Source organism: Chionomys nivalis, chromosome 20 (assembly GCF_950005125.1).
Source record: "Chionomys nivalis chromosome 20, mChiNiv1.1, whole genome shotgun sequence".
Taxonomy (NCBI): Eukaryota; Metazoa; Chordata; class Mammalia; order Rodentia; family Cricetidae; genus Chionomys; species Chionomys nivalis.
The window spans coordinates 31,867,412-31,891,004 of record NC_080105.1 but is presented as its reverse complement, the minus strand read 5'-3'; the positions used below and the strand labels follow the sequence as shown (position 1 = coordinate 31,891,004).

Sequence of the window (23,593 nt, the reverse complement as noted above, 5' to 3'; positions counted from 1 at the left end):
AAATAGAGCTTTATTATCATAAGACAAAAAGATTAATGATAATGTGGTATTAACTTGCAAGTCAGCAGTTCCCACCCGTGGGTCACAACCCCTTTGGAGATTCAATGATTCCTTCCCAGGGGTCATCTAAGACCATCAGAAAACAGATATTTAAGTTATGATTTGTAATGGCAGCAAAATTAGTTATGAAGTATGAAGTAGCAATGGAAATAATTTTTATGCTTGAGGGGTACCACAACCTGAGGAACCGTATCAAAGAATCAGCACTAGGAAGGTTGAGAACTACTGTCTCAGGTGCACCAAAACCAAAATTACGTTCACAGCCTTCTGTTCCATGGTTTAGTATGCAAATTCTGCATCACCTCTTTTTTTTCTTCCTTACAGGAAAACTGAAGACTTTAATAACAAACCCTTCCAGGTGAAAATGAATACAGGTATGTTTTTTTCTTTAGCTCATTAGCTTTGCTCTTCAAGCCACTTTGGTCCTAGATTAACATAGTGCTATATTAATTGTAAATGAGTTTCTGGGTATATGACGAATTACTTTGCTTTATCATCATGTTCCAATCTCATAGCCCAACGCTCAATTTTTATTACCTGCCATTACTGATTTTTATTGTATGTTTTCTTTGTGTATTTGTGTGTTCATGTAGCAGGTACACATGTATACAGGGTGTGTGTGTGTGTGTGTGTAGACTACACAGGTTAATCTTGAGTATCATTCCTCGTTTAGTAATCCACTTTGATTTTGAGGCAGGGATTTGACCCGGAACTCTGTCCTGTGAGTCCCAGGTATCCCCCTGTCTCTGCATCTCCAGTAATTACTGGAACTGTCAGGCTCATGCCACTGTGGCCAGCTTTTTTAATGTAAATCCTGAGGACCAAACTGAAACTTTCAGACTTGTATGGCAAACACTTTACCGACTGAGCGCTTACCTCAGCCCTTTTTGGTTCCTGGCTTTTTGTTTGTTTTGTTTAGTTTTTTGTTTCAATTAGCTCTTAAAGCTGCTTGAAATTTTATTTATACATTGAAGATCTCTTATTTAAAGTGTGTTAGGCCCAAAGGCAAGTTGCTCTGGTCAACAGTATTTAAGCTTTCCATTTTATAAACGGTTTATGTTGACAAAGTCAGCAGATAGAATTCTAAAACCTCATACAAAATCAATCTGATTAATTCCTTATTATCGTGATACTCAGAAAGCCATAAGCATGTTATTTTTAGACTTGCACACAGTATCCTTAAATATTTTAACATAAATGCCCCTGAACCCTGTGTTGTATGCTTTTTAATGGTAAAATGGTTTGTGTAAATGTCTGGTAAATATATAAACCGTCACTTTGGTCCCACAGTAGACCTAATTGGCTGGTAACTTCACCTTCACCCTCATTGTCAACAGTCTCATACACAGCATACCTACACGCGGTCAGTAAAGAAGACAAGTTTCTCACTGAAACCCTGTGGCTGTGTCGCAGCTCATGGCTGGAGCTGTTTTAGCCGGCCGCCCACTAGCAGAGTAAAAAGAAATTCCAGGCCCTTCTTCCTCGTCAAGCTCTTTGCAGCAAACTGTCTAGAAGAAGGAAAAACAACTGGCTGGTTAGAGCCAGTATTTTATCCCTAGATCGAATGTGGAGACCCGGGCCAGCTCCACTCCCTATGGCATCCTCTGAGCTGAAACCTGCTCAAACTGACCTCAGAGAACACTGCCCATTGGCTCCCAAGGGCTGAGCTCACATGTAGATAAATTTTGGGACCAGTGAACAATACAGAGTGTTTGGAGAAAGAACTGATGAACTCTCAGAGAGCCAAGTAGAGGCATTTTTACAAGTGGAGATGGGCTTGCCTTCTTCAGTCTTCTCTGCCTAGTGATGGCTATCATTTCATACTGCATATACAATGTAAAATGGACCACCATGAGCCCTGCTATGTAACCACAGAGTCCCTCCAGCAGAGAGGTCACATTAAGGGGCTGGGCTTACTCATTATTTCAGAGGTATCTCCTCTGAAGATGGAAGTTCTGCACGGCTTCCCAAAACAGGATTTTCCCATTATGAGAAATATGCATATATGATTATAATAAACATACTGTACTTATATATAATCTGTTCAACAATTGGTCTACCCATTCCCATAATTGAATCCTAATAACAAAGTAGGCACAGAGAAACTAGAAGATTGTTTAACTCTCTGGTATCTGAGCCAAGTTGCTGCTGAGCAGCACAAATAGAAACCTGTATTTCTACAGGTTAATAAAGCCTTTCATTTATACAGAGTGATCTTGACTCTAGACGGGCAGGCACAGACGTGCATAAGATTGGGTTGCCTATGTGGATAAATTTACCTATGGAAACCTGCAAATTTAGATATAAGTTAAAACCCTTGACTTAAAATTCCAAAGTGGTTACGATGTTGCAGTGAAAACATGCTACTTTTAAAAAAAGTACAGAAAACAAATATTTCCATAGAAGATAGGTACGGATTGCTTTTGGAAACAAATTATTGTCACTGTATTCACAAAATTAAGGACTCCTGAGTAACTAATAAACAAAATTGGCTCACCTTACCTATCCACTATTAATGGTATTTAATATTTCTCAAAACTCTATACGCCAGATCTGAGACAGTGACTCAGTTGGGTAAACTGCTTGCTACTCAGTCATAATCCCAAACACCCAGGTAAAGAGCTGTGGGTGGAACAAGCATCAGTAGTGTCAGTGCCGGGAGGCAGGAGGAGGAGGAGGGTCCTGGGGTTCCCTGGCCAGGTTAGCCAACCCTCATCAGCGGGCTCCAGGCTCCGTGAAAGATCCTGCCTCTAAGATTGAGAGAGAAGCAAGAATTCTCTTAGCCTTGACCCCTGATGTCCCCAGAAGCACCCACATGGACAGTTCACACAAATAAGCAAAAAATACTACTTGTTGGTCACTAAGGTCTAAAAAATATCTAATGTCTAATCTTTACTTTTAATCAGCTACATAACAAGCAATCCAAAGAATAAGTTTCATTTTAGAATGTCTATACTATGACCTATTTCTACTCAAAACAATTGCAACCTATTACTTTCTAATGCATATCATATTGCATTTATAATAACTCTCTGTCATTAAAAAGGGGAAAGATAATTCATAGACTGTGGTTTACCCATCTAAGCATTATTATCTAGAAGTGGAAACAGCAATTGGGAGTAAGAGTACCCAACCAGGTTGGGGTTCGTAGATGACTATAAGGCCAGCACTTGGTTGCCTTGGGACGAACTATGTGTCAGAGACAGCATCTGATATTGAGTCCCTAAAAACATCTTCAAAATAAATATATAAGTAAAAACAGAATATTAATTTCTACTGGTTTGTCTGTTCTACAATTTCAAAACCTCAGCTTTTAAAGAATAAGATCTTTACTAAGTGTTAGCAAGCAGAGTCTCCACTTACTGAGCCTAAAGATTTCCATACTTTTTTGTCTCACAGTGATAGTCTCTGAATATTTTCTTTTTGTTTTCATGTAGCTTCTAAGCCTAAATGAAGTATCTAATAATTCTATTTATTAAGCAGTTTGGTGCAAACAATATAATAATCATTATGTCCTACCAATTTAAAAATCACTTGTCAAAATACATGTGAATTGAAAGAGAAATAGTAATTTACTTTCAGCGTACCCACAATTACTTAGTGGTATGTGTGTGCCTGTCGCACACTGAGACTTCAGACCAGGAAATGAAACTGGATATAACTACTCTTGCTCACTGATCCAAGATGACTTTCCTAGGGCACTTGCTCTTTAAGAGAACAACCTTAGAAATACAATGTGATCAAAATGTAATATAACCTGTCATACTGAAACTCTGAACTACTTCAGTCTAGTGTTTCCTAAAGTACCCCGCCGTATGCACAAAATTCTCCAGTATTCTCTGACAGCCTTGTGGATTCATGGAGATGGTGCAGGGCATCTCAGCGCACCGTGTGAACAGGCTGTGCTTGAACCATGTCCCTCGCTCTGCTTGTTCTGAGACGTTATCTTTTTAGACACTGAGAGATAAAATCCTGCTAAAAGTGATGTCACTTTTCACTTTCAATGCCCTCGACTACCCAGCCATTTTAGACCTAGTGACTAGATCCTGTGTCCTATGTGATGCCCCATCAGACACGCTGTCTTTAGCAAATTGAAAATAGCTATGGGTGTTCTGTTGGAGGTATCTTCAGCTGTAACTTTCTACCAGTTGTGTCTTCTCTACTGGTTCCTAGCTATAGTTTTTTTTAAATTATGCTTTTAGCTTATTTGCATTTTGTTTCAACTCAGGTTTCCTGTTTAATGACTTTTTTTGTTTAAAAAATTATAATTTTAAGTAAGGTTTTATATTAGAAAAGTTACACCAATTTTGTGGTCTATTGACTTCACTCTCATATGTTAATTACCGGTAAAAATCATAAAATGCTAAATCTCTATTTTCTCGTGTTTAATTAATAGGCTGGGTATTTTGCCTATGAAGTAAAGAACGAAGAAAGCATATGACAAGATCCAACAATTATACTCTCACAGTTATATCTCATATTGTTGGTTATCTGACTTGTCTCTGTGTATGGTCACCTTCAAAAGGAGAGAGCTAAGGCTGCTTTGACGAGCAAGGGAAGATGAAGAGCTATTTATTGTCCATGCTATATTACCAAGGAATGTGGGCGCAGAATCAGACTTCTGTTCAGAAATAGAGAGCTAACCTTTCGGTCTCGGAGGCTTGTCTTCCAAATTTAGAAGTCTCTCAGTTTCTCATAGCACGGAAAATGGCTGACGCGTGTGTCCATATTTTGCTTCACATTTTGATTTTCTCCATATAGATATAGATTATGCCACAGCTATTATTCCAAAGTATAAGAGTGATCCATCTATTAAAAAAAACAGTCTCATTTCACTGTGTACGTCAGTGCTGTCCTTAACTTCAAACAGAATAACTATTTCAAAAGTGAGAGAAGACATGAAATTGCATAACGCTGTGTGTTTCCTTATGATGTGTGTTTATGAAGCATGTAATGCCTATGTCAGCTGAAAAATAATACTTCAAGAATTAGTGAATCAAGGTAACTCATCCCTGATTATCGTTAGTAGTCATAAATAAAATAAATTAAGTCTAATCTAAATTATTTACATATATAATCATGACACTTTAGGCTGAAATACAGATAATCCCTAACTATAAAAGCTTGCTGTGCTGTTTCTAAACCTAGTGTGCATTAAATACTAATTTTGCAAAGAAGACTGAGCTCTGTATCGGGGATATCATTAAGTAAAAAGTGTTGAAAATTAAATGTAAGGCCTTTTGTTTTGTTAAAGCATTGCTGCCTTCTCTGAGCAGACCCCTGGTTTTTCACTTCTGTTCCCATTTTCTTTTAGTCTGGGAGGGAAATTTGCAGGTGTATTTCACGATTACTAATGCTCGACTGTTTGCCTTTCTCACGCGTGTCTGACACGTCTCACTTTTAAAATGCACGACATTGCATGTGCTTTCTCTGTGGCCTCTGCTATATCATTGTTTTTGCTTCCAGATAGCGGTGGGTGTGCTCGCAAGCGTGCGGCCATGTCTGTCACATTAACATCTGTGAAGAGAGTTCAAAGTTCGCCAAACCTGTTGGCTGCAGGTATAACACCACTAACTCACCGCGTCATACCCGAATGGCTCCACCTCCCCTCTCTCTTCCCAGAGTCATCCTGGTGGGATGGGAACAGACAGTTTAAATGCCTTTCAAATCCCCCACTCGATCTTATCTTTTTCTAATTCCAAGAATAGCTCCTATCCTTTCTGATTTTGTTCTAAAAATAAAAAAAGCCGAAGGAAACTGATACCTTGTTAAAAACAAACATTTAAAAATATAATTAAAAGCATCAGTCACTTGCCAAAAATATGTTAACTGCAAGAGTTAATAACTATTTACATTCTTGTTATCTCATGAACTAAAGCAACATGATACTCGGAGAATTCAGGGTTAGAAAAGAAAAAAGACTTGATCAACATAGATCTTGATTAATGTGGTTCTTCTCAAAGATTGAAAACAGACCTTCTTACATCTAATATGAACTTTAGAATATATCAAAACCTTGATCAGTTGAGATCAATATGAACCCACAGGTAAATATACACTCCAGAAAGCAGTTGAGGGTGTGACATGCCAGCATCCACTGAGGTAGCTCCTTTGTCACTAAATGTCTGTTATGACTTACCTTCACCTGTGAAAGACTTCATCTGGAGAGTTTGCAGAGTGTGCAACATGGAAGATGAACCGGTGTCCAGCCTGTCCCTAGACCTTTAAAGGCGTAGTACACAGCTCCTGCTAACTGACTAATTAATGGGTTGATGTGATTGCAATCTAGGGTTTCCTTGGGTTGATTTATAAGATTAATTCGTTATACTGCAGGAGGAGGAAAGTGAAGGAGTCACTATGTAATTTTACACCTCAGTCTGTGTTTTAGTCTTCTGTGCACATGTTTAGTGATCAGTTGGTACTAAGGATGTCCTACCCAGTGTTATAAAAGAAAAACAGACTTTGAAGGTGACTTTCACCTCTCACAAATGGACGTCAAGGTCCAAATTTAAATGTCAAGTCAGAGTCTCATGCTATCCTTCTTCCAATAAAATCATTGCAATGTATGTAATCTGATCTCATTTGGGTTTTAAAAACACTTTGAATACGTTTGTCCATGCATGTATGAATATGAAGAGATATTATAAAAGCTATAGATGTGTTTATATGCGAACAATGAAAAGTAAAATAAATAAAAAGCAGGTATATGGTATTATTGGAATGCCTGAGCCATGGGTTTCATGGGCATTGCAACCAAGTAAACCCTCAGACGTGACCACTGATGTACGTGCTAGAGAACCACTCTCCTTGTTAACAATATGTATTTGTTATTACTTATAAAAATAACCCACATAGTATTGGGTTGAACTAAAGATTGCATTTGAGAGTCAAACTGTGTTATAAGCAATTTCATACCATTCAAGTTGTTGGGAAAAGGCTAAATGCTTCACAATCAGAATAGAAAAATAAGCTTCAGTCCTGATGGCCCGGACCTATGACTCCAGCCCCTTAGAGTTCCAGGCTGTCTGGGCTATCCAGCAAGCTTACGGCATATCTGGGTACCCTGTCTCAAAATGTAAGGTCATTAAAATGAGAGCAAGAGATGGGTATAGCTCAGTGGTGAGATGCTTGCCTACCACGCACCCACCCTTTGGTTCAATTCCTTGTACCCAAGGGCAAGAGAAAGGAAGGTTGATTAGTTGATTAAATAGTTCAGTAATATGAGCAAATAGTAGCTCTTGCCTGTTTTATGTTATTAGAAATAAGTTTTTTTTAAGTCCCTTGAATTTTGGATAAAAATTTAAAAGAATTCTTTGAACATATGGATGCATAAAGTCTTCAAAGACATTTAATGATATTTTAAAGAATCAGGATCCTTTGTACTCAGCCTTCATAATAACATACGTGGGAAAAATAATGTTATGTTTCAACATCACTAGAGAATTAATTACTCCTTGGGATCTGTGCTAAAAACCATCACCTCAAGCTTTATTGAAACATCTTGGCGTTTCATCCATGGGCCTGTCAGTACCATAGTTTACCACTGTCAGATCCCGTGGGTGAATCAGGATGAACTGCCCTCTGTTTCTCCCGCTTGATGTTTCTTAGGGTTCTGTAACCCCACAATGTGGTCACTATTGGGAGGAAACAGAACTGGCCATCTAGAAACTGTCAACCAGAGAATTTGTATTCCAAATGTTCTCCAAATTAGATCACTATAACCTCTCTCCTCTACCTTATCTACATCCCTGGCACCTCCACAGACATGGTTCCTATTGCTTCACCACCACCCCAACACATATTTCATGCTTTTCTTTTCTAGCTTGGCCTTAGCAAGCCAAGAATAAAACAAATGCCCCTTTCTCAAGCAAACAGTTGCAAAGCACGTATGTATTATTGAGGCTGCTCCCCTACCTGTTACCCTTTCTCACGTCTCCAAATGTGTTCTTTGTCCACAGTGTGTAGAACCATAGTGGTCAGTGTATCTATTTCCTTAATGTCCCCCAAAGCAGAATTCTAAAGGTAGCAGGGCGTCCCCAAATTACATTTATTTGCTCTCTAGAGGAGTTATTGTCCTTTAACTGAGTGAGATGGTGAACTCCAGTCTCCATTAAACCCTGGGCATAGAATCCAGAAAACATGTTATAAATAATTTACTCATTTTTATTCTAACTTATGATCATCTTTAATGGATGAAAATATGTTCCTCTTCTATAACTCACCTGTGATAGAGTCATTCCAAACAACTGAGCTGATTCACATTTATTTTTCTTCCCTTGATTTGGGGAAAAAGGAAATCCATCTTCAATAGTTTATAAATAAGTCTTTGCATTTCTCAAGCCACTAAGCATCATTCCAAATGATAAATTTTAAAATGATATCCCTGGAGCATTTGGGAAGAAAACAAAGAGTTATTGACTCATAACAATTTATCCATGGTCCCAGGGAACATACGAAAGGAATCCAGGAGCTAGACCGCAGTGAAGTAAATAACTCCCATAATCCTTTCCAAGATCAAGGTTTTATAGGTCCAGTAGACCAAAACAGTGCAAATGGATTCCCCCAGACAGCCATATAGGAGGTTCTTGAATATATAGTTCTGAGACAACTGACCATAAGCATATGGTTAACCCAATTATTTACTAAGATTTATTCTCCTCAGCTTCTGAGCAAAAAGACAATGAAATACACTATAACTGCTTTCATATTTGGATAAACTTCGAAGGGACAATCAGAAATTTAAATCCTAGAGAAGAATGAAAGCGAGATCTTGCACACTAGATACATTTGCCTTTTGTAAATATTAAAAAAAGGCAAGCTCTTAAAATATTAGCCACTATCTACGATAGCAATTAAATCTAGGGAGTTACAGGGGCCTTCAGCCAGCAACAGAGCTGGTGGCTACCTTGAACAGTCTAAACAGAACTCACTGTTTGATAAGCAGGTTTTTTCAATTCTTTAATTCTATGTTCAGAAGTCATGTGGCACCTTGGGCCACAATAATCTTGAAATTACATGGTTGCAATATTATTAAGGGTGAAAATTAGTGTTTGATATATGTTCTAGTTATAGATTGTAGGTATTTAACAAATGATAAGTCTATTGAAATTGAAAAATGACACCCAAGCCTCTCATTACGACATTTAACGCACTCCATTTTAGGACTGAGATAATGTCGGCAAAAACAATGCACGTGGTTGTTTGCCAAGCATTTTTACTGAAGGTTTGGTTTGGTTTACACTGGCATTAATTTCAACATTGTTTCTCTTTCAGGGCGTGATTCTCAGTCTCCAGACTCAGGTACAGAAAAAAAAAATATTGTGAATAACCATTGTGCTTGTTCCAAGGACATTTTTTTCTTTTGACATATCCATAGCCACATCATTGATTTCATATTCAATTTAAATTCCATACATTGTTATGTATACTAAATTAAAATCTTATGAAGATCACTTTGATTTTAAAAAGACAAATCAATTTTTTCTCATACCAAAAAAAAAATATTCAAGTGAACGTAGATATTTCTGTGTCCAATTTGTTTTCCCTTAACAAAAGCGTGGAGATCTTACAGTGATGGAAATCCAGAGACACTGAACGGAGATACCGCATATTCCTCTCTTGCAGCAAAAGGTTTTAGAAGCGTCCGACCAAACCTGCAAGACAAAAGATCACCAACCCAGGTAATTCAAGCTGCTGTGTGTCCCGTGCCTAGACCTCTGTTTGCTCTTCCTCTGAGGGACCTCGTTTTTGGTGTCCTAGCTTTAAAATGCTTCTGCGTGTTTTCATTTTGTTTCTTTTGTGGCATTAACATGTGCACCAGGGGGCGGGAGTTTTCGCTCCAAACAGGTTTTCTTCTGTTGTTGTTGATTTTCTCTTTATTTTCTGGTTCAGCTTATCAAAGTAGGTCAGCTTCTACCATAATGTTTAAGATAAATTCTAATTATTAAAGCTCTGATGGCTGGTGTTTTGGATTCTAGAGTTTGAGAGTCAAGGATACATTATCTACTGCAGGAATATAAACCAGACAAATGCTGAGCCTTTGAAATGTTAGTAAAAAACTGTATGTGCAAAATGTTCTAAAAACCATGTGGCTAAATGAACTGTCAACCTCTAGGTCTAAAAATAGGACAGAATAACATATGTTCACTTTTAGCATAATTTATAAAACTGTGGACAGAAGAAGTATTTTTGCAATGTATTCTAAACTAAAGCTTTTCCAACTTGGAAGAAACTATTGGTAATAACCCACAAAGCATTCTTCCAGGACTGAAGGGAACTGTTCAGTCTAGCCTGTACAGGGCACAGTGTGTGTTTGGATTTCTTTGGGGTAGCTTTGACAATGTTCTTCTCATGTCTAACTTGGACTTTCTGTTTTTCCTTCAATGTCATTTCTCTTTCTGAACACTTTTGGCCATCTAGGCACCCATTCCACCAGGCAGGAAAGAGAGCTTTTGCCAGTCTTTAATAACCAATCCAACAAAGGGTGACATTTTAGATTCAATAGTAACTAACACAGAAAGCCCATGGCGTACGGAGAGCTTCGCTAACCTTAAACCTCTCCATGGAGCTATGCATTCTAGTGAAGATTCTAACCAGACAATAGTGTATTCTGAGGAATCCAACAGAACGGTGTCGTACACACAGAAAATCACTAACCCACTACCAGCATCCCCCAGCTCCAGTCCTGCACCATTCGGAGACACTAACACGTTTCTACAAGAGGACTACATACAAGATTCTCAAACCCGAAGAATTTCTACCTTGAAACTAACCCATAATCAGAACCAAGGGAACGGTTCCCCCTTTAAACCACCACAGAGTTCCCAACCCGACGTCCCATCATCTCTGAAAAGATCTTGCTCACCAACCCCTAACCCAGGACTCAACACACACACAGCAGCTCTCTCCATTCAGATAGCTTCTCATTCAGGACAGGATCTTGAAAGCCACCAACAGTTCCCTGAACTGCCTCCAGAAAGTGAAAAGATGCCTCTTCAGCAAGAGAGACAAATATCTACAGATGCTGAGACCTGTCTGACCCCCGCGGTACATTGCACTTGCTAGTCTCTTCTGTGTGTGTTGCAGAGACCCTAACTCCTTGGGTTTGAGCTTCTAACTAAAACTAATGTTTTATTAGTTTCTAAACAGAAAGGGAAAGGAGTAAGAAACTATTTCAAATCTGACTAAACTCAGTCAATTTCTTGTATCTTTTTATTTAAATACATGCACATAGAACTTTCATACAAAAAAAACATGTTCTTTCTACCTTTTTCTTGAAAATCATCGATAGAGAAGTTGTCACTTAAGATACAGTTAACTACATCCAACCTTAAATTACTTCCAAGTACCAAAGACCTATCTTTCATGTCAGAACTTTGGGAGCTATTTGAAATAAATTAACCTAATTTAAATGTACAACATCTTTTAAGATAATATACTTTATCTTAATTTCAAGCAGTATTTTTCCCTTTGTAAATTGACATTAATTTTCTATAAGATTTGATCAATAATTTTAGAAAGCATACTAACCAAATTTTATTACCTAGATTTTGGGGGTCCTTGTAGTAAGGAGGCTGCTTGTTTGGTTCCCAGCCACCTGCGCAGCTAGCTTAGACCCAAAGTAATCACACAGAAACTGTATTGATTAAAACATTTCTTGGCCCATTAGCTCTAGCTTTTTATTGGCTAACTCTTACATATTAATTTAATCTATCTCCATTAATTTGTGCATCACCACGAGGTCATAGCCTACCAACAAAGTTTCAGCACATCTGTCTCTGGTGGCAGCTCCATGGCTTCTCTCTGCCTTTACCTCCTTTCTTCCAGCATTCATCCTAGCTTTCTCTCCCCTACCTCTATTCCCTGCACAGGCCCAAGACAGTTTCTTCATTCATTAATGGTAATCACAGCATACAAAGAAAAATCCCAGTTCAGTATAAGGTGTCTCTAGGCCTTCACCTGAAAAGGTAGAGTATTGGACGAAAGGGTTTGAGGCTCAGGAGAAAAGTCCTGGTTGGAGCTAAAAGTGACCAGCTTGCAGATGATTATTGTAGCCAATAGACAGGGAAGCCAACAGGGATGGAGGAAACCCAAGAATTGAGCTTGTGCAAATTTTCCATTCAAGGGAAGAACCAGTCAAGCAAACTGGCTGGCATTGATATCTCCAAAAGGAGAGGAAAATCCAGGAAATGTGGTATACTAAAAAGCAAGAGAGAAAATCATGGGAAGAAAAACAACTTCAAATACTGTTGATAGGACACGTAAGTTGAAATCTGAAAGTGTACCACAGAGTAGAAGTGAGAAGGAAGGCTATCTACAAGTGGCCTTAAGATAGATGAGAAGGAGACCAATCAGATCACAGCTTCTTTGAAGGTGTTATTATGTGTGTATCCCCAAACTTTGTTTCTTCATCTCTAATATAGGGTTAATAACAATCATCTTTGAGAGTTTCTCGGCAGGTGTGATATTATATACAGGGAACTTGGCATACTGCCTTCTACATAGTAATTCCCCAACATGCAGAAGCTGTTATTTTAAAACAATATTTTCCAAACTATGTAACAGTTTGGGAAAGTAAATTGATAGTCTTTTTTTTTTTTGGTTTTTAAATTGATTTTTATTGATCTCTACATTTTTCTCTGCTCTTCTCCCTTTCTTTCCCCTCCGCTTCAACCCTCTCCCAGGGTCCCCATGCTCCCAATTTACTCAGCAGATCTTGTCTTTTTCTACTTCCCATGTACATTAGATCTATATATGTCTCTCTTAGGGTCCTCCTTGTTGTCTAGGTTCTATGGGATTTGTGGGCTGGTTTTCTTTGCTTTATGTGTAAAAACCATTTTTGAGTGAGTACATGTGATAATTGTCTTTCTGGGTCTGAGTTACCTCACTCAAATGATGTTTCTAGCTCCATCCATTTTCCTGCAAAATTCAAGATGTAGATATTTTTTTCTGCTGTGTAGTCCTCCATTGTGTAAATGTACCACATTTTCCTTATCCATTCTTTGATCGAGGGGCATTTAGTTTGCTTCCAGCTTCTGGTTATGATAAACAGAGCTGCTATGAACATAGTTGAGCACATGTCCTTGTGGCACAATTGAGCATCCTTTGGATATATACCCCAAAGTGTTATTCTGGGTCTTGAGGAAGGTTGTTTCCTAATTTTCTGAGAAATTGCCACACTGACATCCAAAGGGGCTGTACCAGCTTGCATTCCCACCATAATGCAGGAGTGTTCCCTTTACCCCACATCCTCTCCAGCATAAACTGTCAGTGTTTTTGATCTTGGCCATTCTTACAGGTGTAAGATGGAATCTCAGAGTTGTTTTGATTTGCATTTCTCTGATGACTAAGGATGTTGAGCATTCCCTTGTGTCTTTCAGCCATTTCAGATTCCTCTGTTTAGAGTTTTATGTTTAGGTCTGTACTACATTTTTTATTGGACTCTGTTCTTTTGGTGACACAATAATTTTTAAAGGATGGATGAGAGCTTATTTCATCAGATTAGTAGTGTGTTGTATTGTCTTAAAACACCTTATAATGGGTGGCATAAATTGTTATGATTTTTAATTTTGCCAAGAATGTGTGAGATCTACCTTCTTCACAATATTTTTGCAATTCATGTATGTGGCAGGTGTGCTTGTATGTTGGCATGTGTTGGGGGTCTTTCTGGCTTATTCTCCACTTTATTTATTGAAACAGAGTCTTTCACTAGACTTGGAGCTTGCTAACTCAGGATAGTCTAGTTACTAGCATCACACAGGGATTCCCTATCTTTAATGCTTAAATGGCTGCGCTTTTCTGTGGGTTCAGAAAATCCCAACTCTGGTCTTTGTGTTTCCTAGCAAGCACTTTATCAACTGAGCCATCTCCCAGGCCTTTGTCCACAATCTGTAAGTGTTCCACACACTATTGTTTACTTGAGACATAATTTCATATAGGAAATTCCTAGAATTTATTTATCTTGCCTCAATAAAACTCTGAACCCCAGAGAGAAGCTCATGTTCCCCTCCCCCAGCCACTACCTCTCCTATCTGCTTCTGTGTCAACTGTTTCGGTTGCTTCATGTAAGTGGAATCATGACATATTTGTTCTGTGACTAGTTCATTTCTCTTACATAATGTCCTCTGGGCTTTCTTTCCATGTCAAAATGCATGGTAAAATTGCCTTCTATTTAAAGATGAAGGATAGTCCATAATAATATGTATCACATTTCTTTATCTATTCTTCCATCAATGGCCACTTAATTTTCATGTCTTTCCTATCATGGCAAACTTCACTTTCTGTTTACTGGTCTTTCCCAGTGGTTTTTACATTCACATTTTGGCAGGAGGACTTAATAAATGTCAAGGCCTGTAAACTACACTCTATGAATCAGCCACACACACACACACATATGTATATATGTATATATATACAATTATAAAGAATTGGTCTCCCAATAAATTAAAAGACCCAAGACCAAAAAAAACAAAAAATACTCTAAGAAATGAAAAGTAAATCGTAGTATTTTAGAAGTCTCATTTACATATATGTTAAACTCTGTCAACTAGTGTAAAAAGAAGATTATAGGCTCCTGCTAGGGCTATTCCCCATACCTGACAAGTTAGGAATATGGTTTTATAAAGTACATGTTTTAAATAATCGCTCCTACAGTTATATATGGAAAGACCATAAATGAGGCATGTTGCCCTTCTGCGTAAAGAAATATTCGGTTACCGAATATGTCACTGTTCTTCATGTCAGATGAATATAAATGTAAGCCAGATGCATAGGAAAGACAGCAAACGGCCACACTCACTCTTTCCATGGCATTTGTAAGAGCTGCACCCTTTGCTTCTGAAGGATAAACTTGGCCCTTTCAGTGGGGTAACATAATCAACATCAGTCAGAACATCGCTTTGACTACACAGATGTTGAGAAGGTAAATCTATCAATGCCATGTAAAAGATATATAGAACTTTTCTTTCTCCATAAGATGGATATGTAGGAATTAAGGAAGACAGAGTGTAATGGCTAGTTTTATGACAACTTGACACGAGCTACAGTCATTTTGGAAGAGGAAACCTCAATTGAGAAAATGCCCCCACCAGAATGGCTTGTGCGCAAACCTGTGGTGCAATTCCTTGACTGAAGATTGATGGGGGAGTTCCTAGCTCCCTGTGGGTGGTACCATCCCTGGGATGCTGTAAAAAAGCAAACTTCACAAACAAAGAGAGCACCAAGCCAGTAAGTGACACCTTCCGTGGCCTCCACATCAGCTCCTGCATCTGTCTGGAATTCCTGTCCTGACTTCTCTGCATGGTAGAGTACAGGCTAAGATAAAATAAACCTTTTCTCCCCAAGTTGCTTTTGGTTGTGGTGTTTCATCAGAGCAATGGAAGCCCTAACTAGGACACAGTGTAGTGCCTAAATGTCAGTCACATTAGATGATAGGACACAGAACTCCGGAGCACACTTTCTGCACCATCCCCACCTCAGCCAACCCAGATCATCAATGCCTTTTGTTGTATGGCCAGTCAATAGCCTGTAATGTCTTTGTGTGTTTGTTATGTTTAGAGTTGAACAATATGAATGCTCTGTTAGTTTATAAGGTAGCAATCTGGGGCTTAAGAAATCCTGAGATCTAATTATCAGAAGCATTTCCTAGATGGAGTCACAATCTGCCTTCTTTAAATTCTACATGTTTGTCCCCAGGGGGCAAAAGAGGTGACTTTTTCCTACCTCTGTCTGACAACTTTCGCATAATTGTCTGCTCCCCTCCCCGATTCCAGGCCTGGCTTTGTGGAAAGCTTTACTGTGCCTTCTAAGCACCTACCATTTTCACACCAATGCCTTTGAACAGCCATGACAGCCCACCAGGCTCCGTGATGTCTATCCATCCTTAACATCTTACTCTTTGCTGCAGGAGATGAGTTGTGTTAATGTTTGTAATTGACATCAGAGGAAACTGAGGCCACCTAGGTTGCTGTCGATCCACCATTGGTAGATTCTCCTTCCTGTTTTTCCTTCCATATTACTCTCACACTCCTGCTTCGGCAGTGTTCTTAGGCTGTGACAGCTTCTCAGATGGGAAATTATGCCACAGTCCCTGCTATTTAACACCCGCCATATCTGCACATTCTCAATGCAGATAGGCGTTTAGGTTTATAGCACTTTTTACCATCACAGCTTTTCCCACTGCCTAGCCACCCTTCATCCAGCCTCCTGGTTAAGTCACTACAGAGCTGCAACCTTGATGCTCTCACCTTTGACATCCTTGAGTCCTCCTAGTGTCTGGATTGGCTTCACTGGAACTAAGAGGCTCAGTTTTACTTTGAATAACTTAAGATATTCTTAAGTATATTAAGGCTTAAGAATGTCCTTCCTTAGTGAAGAGCAGGCAGCTGTGAGGTGGGTGTCCCTTGTTCCTCCCTTAGTGGTTAGGGAACATAAATGACAACTTAGACTCTTAAAAACTTGAGTGACTATCAAGCAGTATTTGAATACATTCACTCTACATGGTTCTGGACACAAGAAGACACGAAGCAATTTGACCGATCTTTCTGACGTTGTCTGCCTGTTACTGAATACAGTAGGTAGTGGGAAAACCATTCTCGTTTGAAGCTATTTTCTCCTACTACAAGCTATCCATAATGTGAAAGTGTTTACTTCCCTCTTTTACACATGTCTTTGGTTCTCTTCTCGTGCTTTCCTCCAGGGAGACATATCAGAGATGATGTTGTGTACTAGTTTCCTCCAAGATTAAAACCTTCTATCATGGAGGGAAACCCGTTAGGGTGTAGGTACTAAAACCAAGGTGACCTACAGGATATTTTAAGACAGTTTTTACAGGCGGGTAAGACAACAGGATGTTCTAAAGGGAGGTGAAGCACTTTCCCCACAGGGGAAAGTCACTCAGACAGAACATAAGAAAACTCCAAATAACATCAGGAAGTTCCTAAAACCAACCAGTTTCACTAGGTCTCACCCTCCCCAAGGATTACATAAGCAGTAAAGACTACTGAGTCACTCTCAAACCAAGCTGCCTAGAAGAGGCTCAGTTATCCAAGCTGCAAAGACAAGCTCTCAGGCATGCTGGACCACGTGGAAGGCACAGAAACCAGCCAAGCTGCCTGAAAGAGGCTCAGCTCAATTGACATTGTCCCACCTGTTGAGTTGCCTGTAGACTGTGAGTGTGCTGTACACACACATGCACACACACCTATAAGGACACAAATTGTGAGCATGACAGAAGGCAGTAAAAGAATGGGAATAGTTCTGTTTTCTGTGGTCATTCTTTCTGGAAGAATAAATACTGTATGAAAAACATCCCATGTATGAGAGTGCATAAGAACAGTCATGGTGAGATTACCAGTAACCATATGCAGGAGAACATGCTTCAGCTTTTGATGTCAGGATGAAAGACATGAGCAAGTCAAGTCAATAAGAGTCAAAGCCTTTCTAATCTTAAAGGAAGTCAGTCGTATCTGAATGGACAACTTAAGGACTTTTGGTGATTTCCCTTATTTAACATGGAATGTTACTTGGCAGGGAGGCAGAACTGAAACAATCATGACATATTGAAACTGTACTAGGGTACCTGCTTTGAATTAAGCAGTTTTTGTTGGCACGTTCCAAAGACTGCTTAAGACTGAATTCCATTCAGACCTGAAGAAATATTTAATGTATTAAATTTAAAAATGGTTATAGTTTCATATCATACTTCACCTCCACTAAAATTTATAATTGTATCATCATATTATAAATGTTAACATCAACTAATATAGAGGATGCATTACTATTGAATTTTTTAAGTCATGGTAACTAAGATTTCTATCAGTTAAATCTAGAGATTTTTTAAAAAAAATGCACAACTTTAAAAGCCACACTTAAAATGGATCTGCTCAAAAGACGTCATTAAGCTTAAGTAAAGCTGGAATGAAAAACTTTGTCTCCTAATCCCTCCTTGGATTTTTCTTAATTTGGTTCAGTGAAGGATGTACTTTAGCATATCCATGAGCCCCTAGAGTTTATGTAAAACTTTGTGTTATGAATGAGTGTATTTTTCTTAGAACCAATAGCTTTCAGCAAATTCCTAAGTGACCTATGACCCAACATTTTATTTAAAATAGTAGACTTTTCAGTATTTAATTAAAAGTGATAGAAAAATATAGCTTTAATAAGACCAACAGGTTGCATGACATCATATATCTGGAAAATTATGGTTGGCCATAAATAGCAATGGGTACCATTAAAATCTTTCCTAGGCAGTTTCTAAGATTTTATATAGGCCTGCTCATTCCATTATCTTTATGCTACTATTGCATAATATTCTTAGCCATCTTATATACCTCAGACACTCCACACAGCAAAAGAAAGAAAATGAAATGTCCTCTAGGTAAGAAGGGAAATGAGTCTGACTGGTTCATTCTTTTGAGTTGGATGCACAGTATCACATCTGATGTCATCAGGGACACAGCAGATGTCAACAGAAACCTTTGGGGTGTGTCTTTTCTCTACTTGCTCGGTTGGTTCCTTCCTGGTGTCCAAACTCTTGGGTTTCATGTAGGCTCAGAGTTCTTAAACCTTTTATTTTCCCTTCTGTTTCTTTCTCTTTTCTTAAGACTCAATGCCAGCAGTTGTTCCAACTAACCCAGGCCACTCTAACCACTGTTAGTGACTGAGTTTGGTTTTCATTTCTTTTTGCACATCAGCACCACTGCTAACTACTAGCATTTTAAAAGTACAACTTTTTTTTTTTTGATATTTCATAGTGAAACCTCTGAGCATTTGGTAAGTAGAAAGTGAACAGAAAACCCTTTATCGTTGAGTTGGTTTTAGTTTGATCGACTTAAATAGTAAGTCCGAAAAATAAAATAAAACAAATAAATTTATATTGGGGGACTATTTTGACAATGGAGAAGCAATAGGAAGAACTGGGCTTCAAGATTTTTATTGAAAGACATAGCCAAGCAAAAGGCAGCTTGATATCATTTCACTGTCATTAGGACAAAACCTGAACACTGCTAAGGAGGAAGTTCCGTTCTGTCAAGGCTTTCTCATCCTTGCCCATGCTTACGCTGCATTTCCCCAAATGCCCCAGATCCATGTTCTTCACGCCTCCATGCTTTCTCCCATACTGTGTGCTCGACACCTAACCCATGTAAACATACTTCCTTCCTGTTTGCACATTAAGCCAATAATTCACCTCCTCTGTCATGGTGTAAAACAGATACTCTTATTTTGAGTGATTTACCCTTCCTCTCCCCTCAAATTCAGCTTAAAAATCAGCAGTCAACTGCCAATGTGTTGGAGGTAAATGCTTCACAGACACACAGAGAGAGCACGCCCGGTTCCTCCTCCTTCTCATGCCTGTCTGTGACTGCTTTCCACCAGCCCAATTTTAACAAGGCAGTGGCTCCAGCCCACCGTCACCTGATGGTCTGGAGCCTTCCTGTCTGCCTCCAACCCAGGGCCTCTCAGCTTGTTTGTATAAACATCCTTATGCACAACCATGCCATATGCTCTCCGGGGACAGACTCTTCCCTGAGCGAGCACTCCTCCCAATCTGAGAGTGAAGTCCTCCATGGCCATTCTGACTGAACTACAGCTGGGCAACTCTGACACCCCTGATTGCTTGGAGACACCTTTCCCAACCGGGGGTCAGAGAGCTGCTGTGACAGATGGCGTCACCTTAGCAACCCCTGCTGCCACTCATGTAATTAGTCTTCCTTCCTTTGCCTCCACCATTTTTTTAAAGGCCTGTACTTGTTTGTTATCCGTATTTCGTGGCTGAGCATTTTTATTTGCATAGGTGTCGATAGCAAACCAACTCTCTACCATCTGTTAGGGAAAGCTATTGAGTCCTCCTCACTAAGCCCACTTGGTGCTAAAAGTTTTACTGATATTCCCCTTCTTAAAGGGGCTATTTATGGAAACTCTAGAATGGTCTGCTTCTGATTTACTGTTTTTCTGTGCTATAAAGTGGTTTATTTCTAAGGCACTATATCAGAAGTATAAATAAGTAGATTATTGTGGTTAAATTATAAAGTCCAAAATGTTTCAAATATTGTAAGTTACCTGGAAGATAACCCGTTCTCTAAGACACATCGCTGTGTCCTGGGTTAATAATAGTTTATGCACTATCTTTCTCCCGTGAGTGATTCTGACCACATAGCTCTAATGGTTTTTTCAGCTCTTTTGATGACTGTCACCTCCAGTGAGCTCTCTTCTGTCACTGTGGGAGTGGATGACGTAAACAGTCTTAGCCCATCTTATAGAAATATAGCCTGAAGTTGTTTTGAGATATTTTCCCTGAGCCATCCCAGTTTTGAAATTTATGGAAGTATTTTTCTTTAATATCTCAACAATTTGTCTTTCATTTATGCACTATAGAGATAGTACTCATATATATGCTATCATGGCCATGTCTTTAATTTCACTCAGCGGTCACTAGTCAATGGTTAACATGTGGCTAAGATGCTGCTCATTTTTATCATGGAGCTCCTCAGTCAATGAAGAGACTGTGATGTCCATGGAAGGATGCACAGCTTTGAGCAACTGCCAATTCGAGCAGAGAGGGAGAGACTTTCTGAAATTGTTGCCCTCATAAACTCTTGCTGGGTTCTGTCAAAGGGAAAATGCAGTTGTGCTACATAGTTTCTAGATACTGTCATGGCACAGCACTCTAAAACTTGAATTTGCATACAAGAGAAATGCCACAAGCTATATATTTTTTAATTTCTACAACTACATACAATTTTAAAGAGTACCTCTTTTCAATTGTTTGGGGTGATTTAGTATTCATCAAGTGGCTGGATATAAACTTTGTTTTCTGGGAATAACCGAACCAAACCCCTGGCCACAGATGACCAGCCTGTAGCCTCAGGTATGAGTCCCTCCCGTGTTCTATGTTGGGAAAAAAAAATTTTATATCTTTTAATAATTTTAAAGAATTTTATCAGGCCATTCAGCCAAAAATAAATTCCTTAGTTAAGGCCATTTTGGATTGTCATGTATATATACTATCTTGTGTCTATATGCCATCAGAGGTGTCTGTAACTGAAGCTAGGCCAATTATCAGTTTATTGCACATGAACTCTCCAGAAGTTATTATGGAGAATTATTAACTTAATATGATCAAAAAAGTAAATCTGCTTTCAATGTTTGTCCTTTTCTCTCTAATTGGTGCTTTGGCAGTCATCACAGTAATTCACATTTCCTTAGTATTATATAGGTTTGCTAGCCCTAATCCAAATTCTATCATTTTTTTAAAATTTGAAACATTTTAAGTGTTGACATGACATTGTAAGTTAAAAAATTCCATACCTGACTTCATGTGTGATTAAAAAATATTTTTACTTAGAGACCGGAGAAATACTTCACTGATTCAGAACACTGGCTTTTAGAGGGCCTGCATTCAGTTCCCAGCACCTACATGGAAGCTCACAACCACCTTATGATAGGATCTGATGCCCTCTTCTGGTGTGCAGTCATACATGCAGACAAAGTACCCGTATATAGAAAATATAGAAAGTTAAAAAGCTTCAAGGGCACCAAAATTTTTTATAAAATTACCTTCAGACTATATGTATAAATTATCTATTAAAATAAATTAATTTTATATTTAGACTTGAGATCCATACCTCCCAAAAAAGATATGTCAAGCTGTGTATCTATGAGCACCCCATATCCAAAGCTGTGTGAAGTCTGAAAGACTTCTGTCCCTAAGAATTTGGATAAGGGATACTCAGCTGTTATAGAAACCTTAGTTTTTAATAAGAATTATTCTGTTTTTTTACATTCATTATCGTAACACAAAGTTGATTTAGAAAAAGAGACAAAAAATATTTGTAGCTTGCTTAGCAGAGTTATGTAAAGGTCCTTCCTGTGTTCTACACTTGCTTAAATGTTCAGTTTAAAAGGTTCTTAACATGGGACTGGTTAGAAAATAAGAGAATTTTTCTAATAGCTTATATTTAGTGCAGCCCTTCTAATTGAATATTTATTGATTTTAGGACGTAGGTGATATGACTTTCAAGTAAATTAGCTTTCTTCTGGATCGTTTGAAAGCATAATCATCTCAGAGTGAGGTCATATACATACACTCACTCACCTGTTGTGTTTCATACTTATGTAGTTGAAATTTATTTTGTTTAAAAAAAGTAGAAGAGTCTGTAAGTTATGAGTCTCTTTGTCTGTGCCTATCTATGTTTATATTACTCATCTGTAATGTTCTTTGAACTAAATATCCTTACTGATGTTTTAACTCACTTGCATGCATTATTCAGCTTGCATAATTCTCAGTGGTATGCTCTGCAGAGTAGCCCTGACCTGCATGTCTCTGATCTAAGCTGGTGCAATTCAGTCCCAGCCTGTGTCCTGTGACTCTCGGCTAGGTCACCAATGCCAAGTTGCATGTCTTAACAACCACAAGAGAAGCACCATGTGTGACTGTCTCACGGAGAAGTGTCGGGGAGCGTTAGAAATAGAAAATATTCAGATGTAAACAAGTAACTCAGTGTATTAGGAGATCAGAATGCTAAGTAAAGTTGAAGCAAGGAGAAGCCAGTGTTTTGACATCTTTACAATGGTCTACCAGGTACGTGACTGCTAGAATAGCTCATTTCATGACTCATAAACCCGAACACTTGCCTTCTGTGTTAGTTAGTTACCTTGTTTTGGAAACATTAATTCATTAGAGAACGTTCTGACTGAGTTGTGAACCAGCCCCCTCCTCCTGTCAGAGAGCATTCATCTCAAATCCGCCATGCGGAAGGATGCCAGGAAGTTGTGACTGCTCAAGTCTGGGTTGTGAGAGCTCAGTTGTCCTCCCCATTTGGCAGTGACCCCTGTTGATGGCACCCTTAAAATCAGAGCGGTGTGCCTGCTGCCTGGCTTCTCCCCTTTTTCCTAACCACTTCAGACGCCCTCTTACAACGTAAAAGAATGACAGGTGAAGAATAGAGTGGAGAAAACGGAAAACAGCCAAGTACTTTGTCCGTCTGACATCAGTTCTCAAAACAAGTAAAAGCCTTGACGCTGATTACCGTCCTGGAGTTGGAAATTCTTGCTGTCATTTAACAGAGTGATGTTTACAGGGAACCGTGTGCTATAACGGGGTCCATGTGCTTTTCTCAGAGCCAGATAACCATCAATGGCAACTCTGGTGGTGCTGTGAGTCCAGTCAGTTACTATCAAAGGCCATTCTCCCCTTCCGCGTACTCCCTTCCAGCCTCACTCAACTCCAGCCTTATCATGCAGCATGGCAGATCGCTTGGTAAGTACTGCAATCATGGTCTCCGCACCATCTTTAACGTGACAACTATATATCACAGGAGAAAAATATAAGGTATCGAAGCTGAGGCAGGAGTGACCAATACCACCCACTGGTGACCCTAAGTTGGGAGGAATTAGAACAGAAAGAAGGGCATACATTGTAGAAAACAGGTCCTGGTGGCAATTCCATCTGTAGCTAATCCTGGAGAATGCTGTTCCCAGTTGATATTTAACTGAAGGGGTAGAAAGACCAGGAAAATACCTAGGAGATAAGGGA

At 38.9% G+C, this 23,593-nt stretch overlaps 1 protein-coding gene across 26 annotated transcripts in view; it reads left to right on the top strand.

Moving 5' to 3' along the window:
- The window catches only part of Sorbs2 (sorbin and SH3 domain containing 2), a 190,283-nt gene that overhangs the window by 100,573 nt on the left and 66,117 nt on the right, over positions 1 to 23,593 (top strand). For 14 of the 26 annotated variants that reach the window (XM_057752494.1, XM_057752492.1, XM_057752493.1 and 11 more), the window contains 5 exons: positions 385 to 434; positions 5,527 to 5,619; positions 9,334 to 9,360; positions 9,616 to 9,740; positions 23,179 to 23,317. In XM_057752494.1, the coding sequence (XP_057608477.1) occupies positions 425 to 434; positions 5,527 to 5,619; positions 9,334 to 9,360; positions 9,616 to 9,740; positions 23,179 to 23,317 (394 nt within the window). In that variant the 5' untranslated portion in view covers positions 385 to 424. The remainder of the gene's footprint in view (positions 1 to 384; positions 435 to 5,526; positions 5,620 to 9,333; positions 9,361 to 9,615; positions 9,741 to 23,178; positions 23,318 to 23,593) is intronic. The other 12 variants (XM_057752495.1, XM_057752490.1, XM_057752506.1 and 9 more) reach the window with 3 other exon arrangements.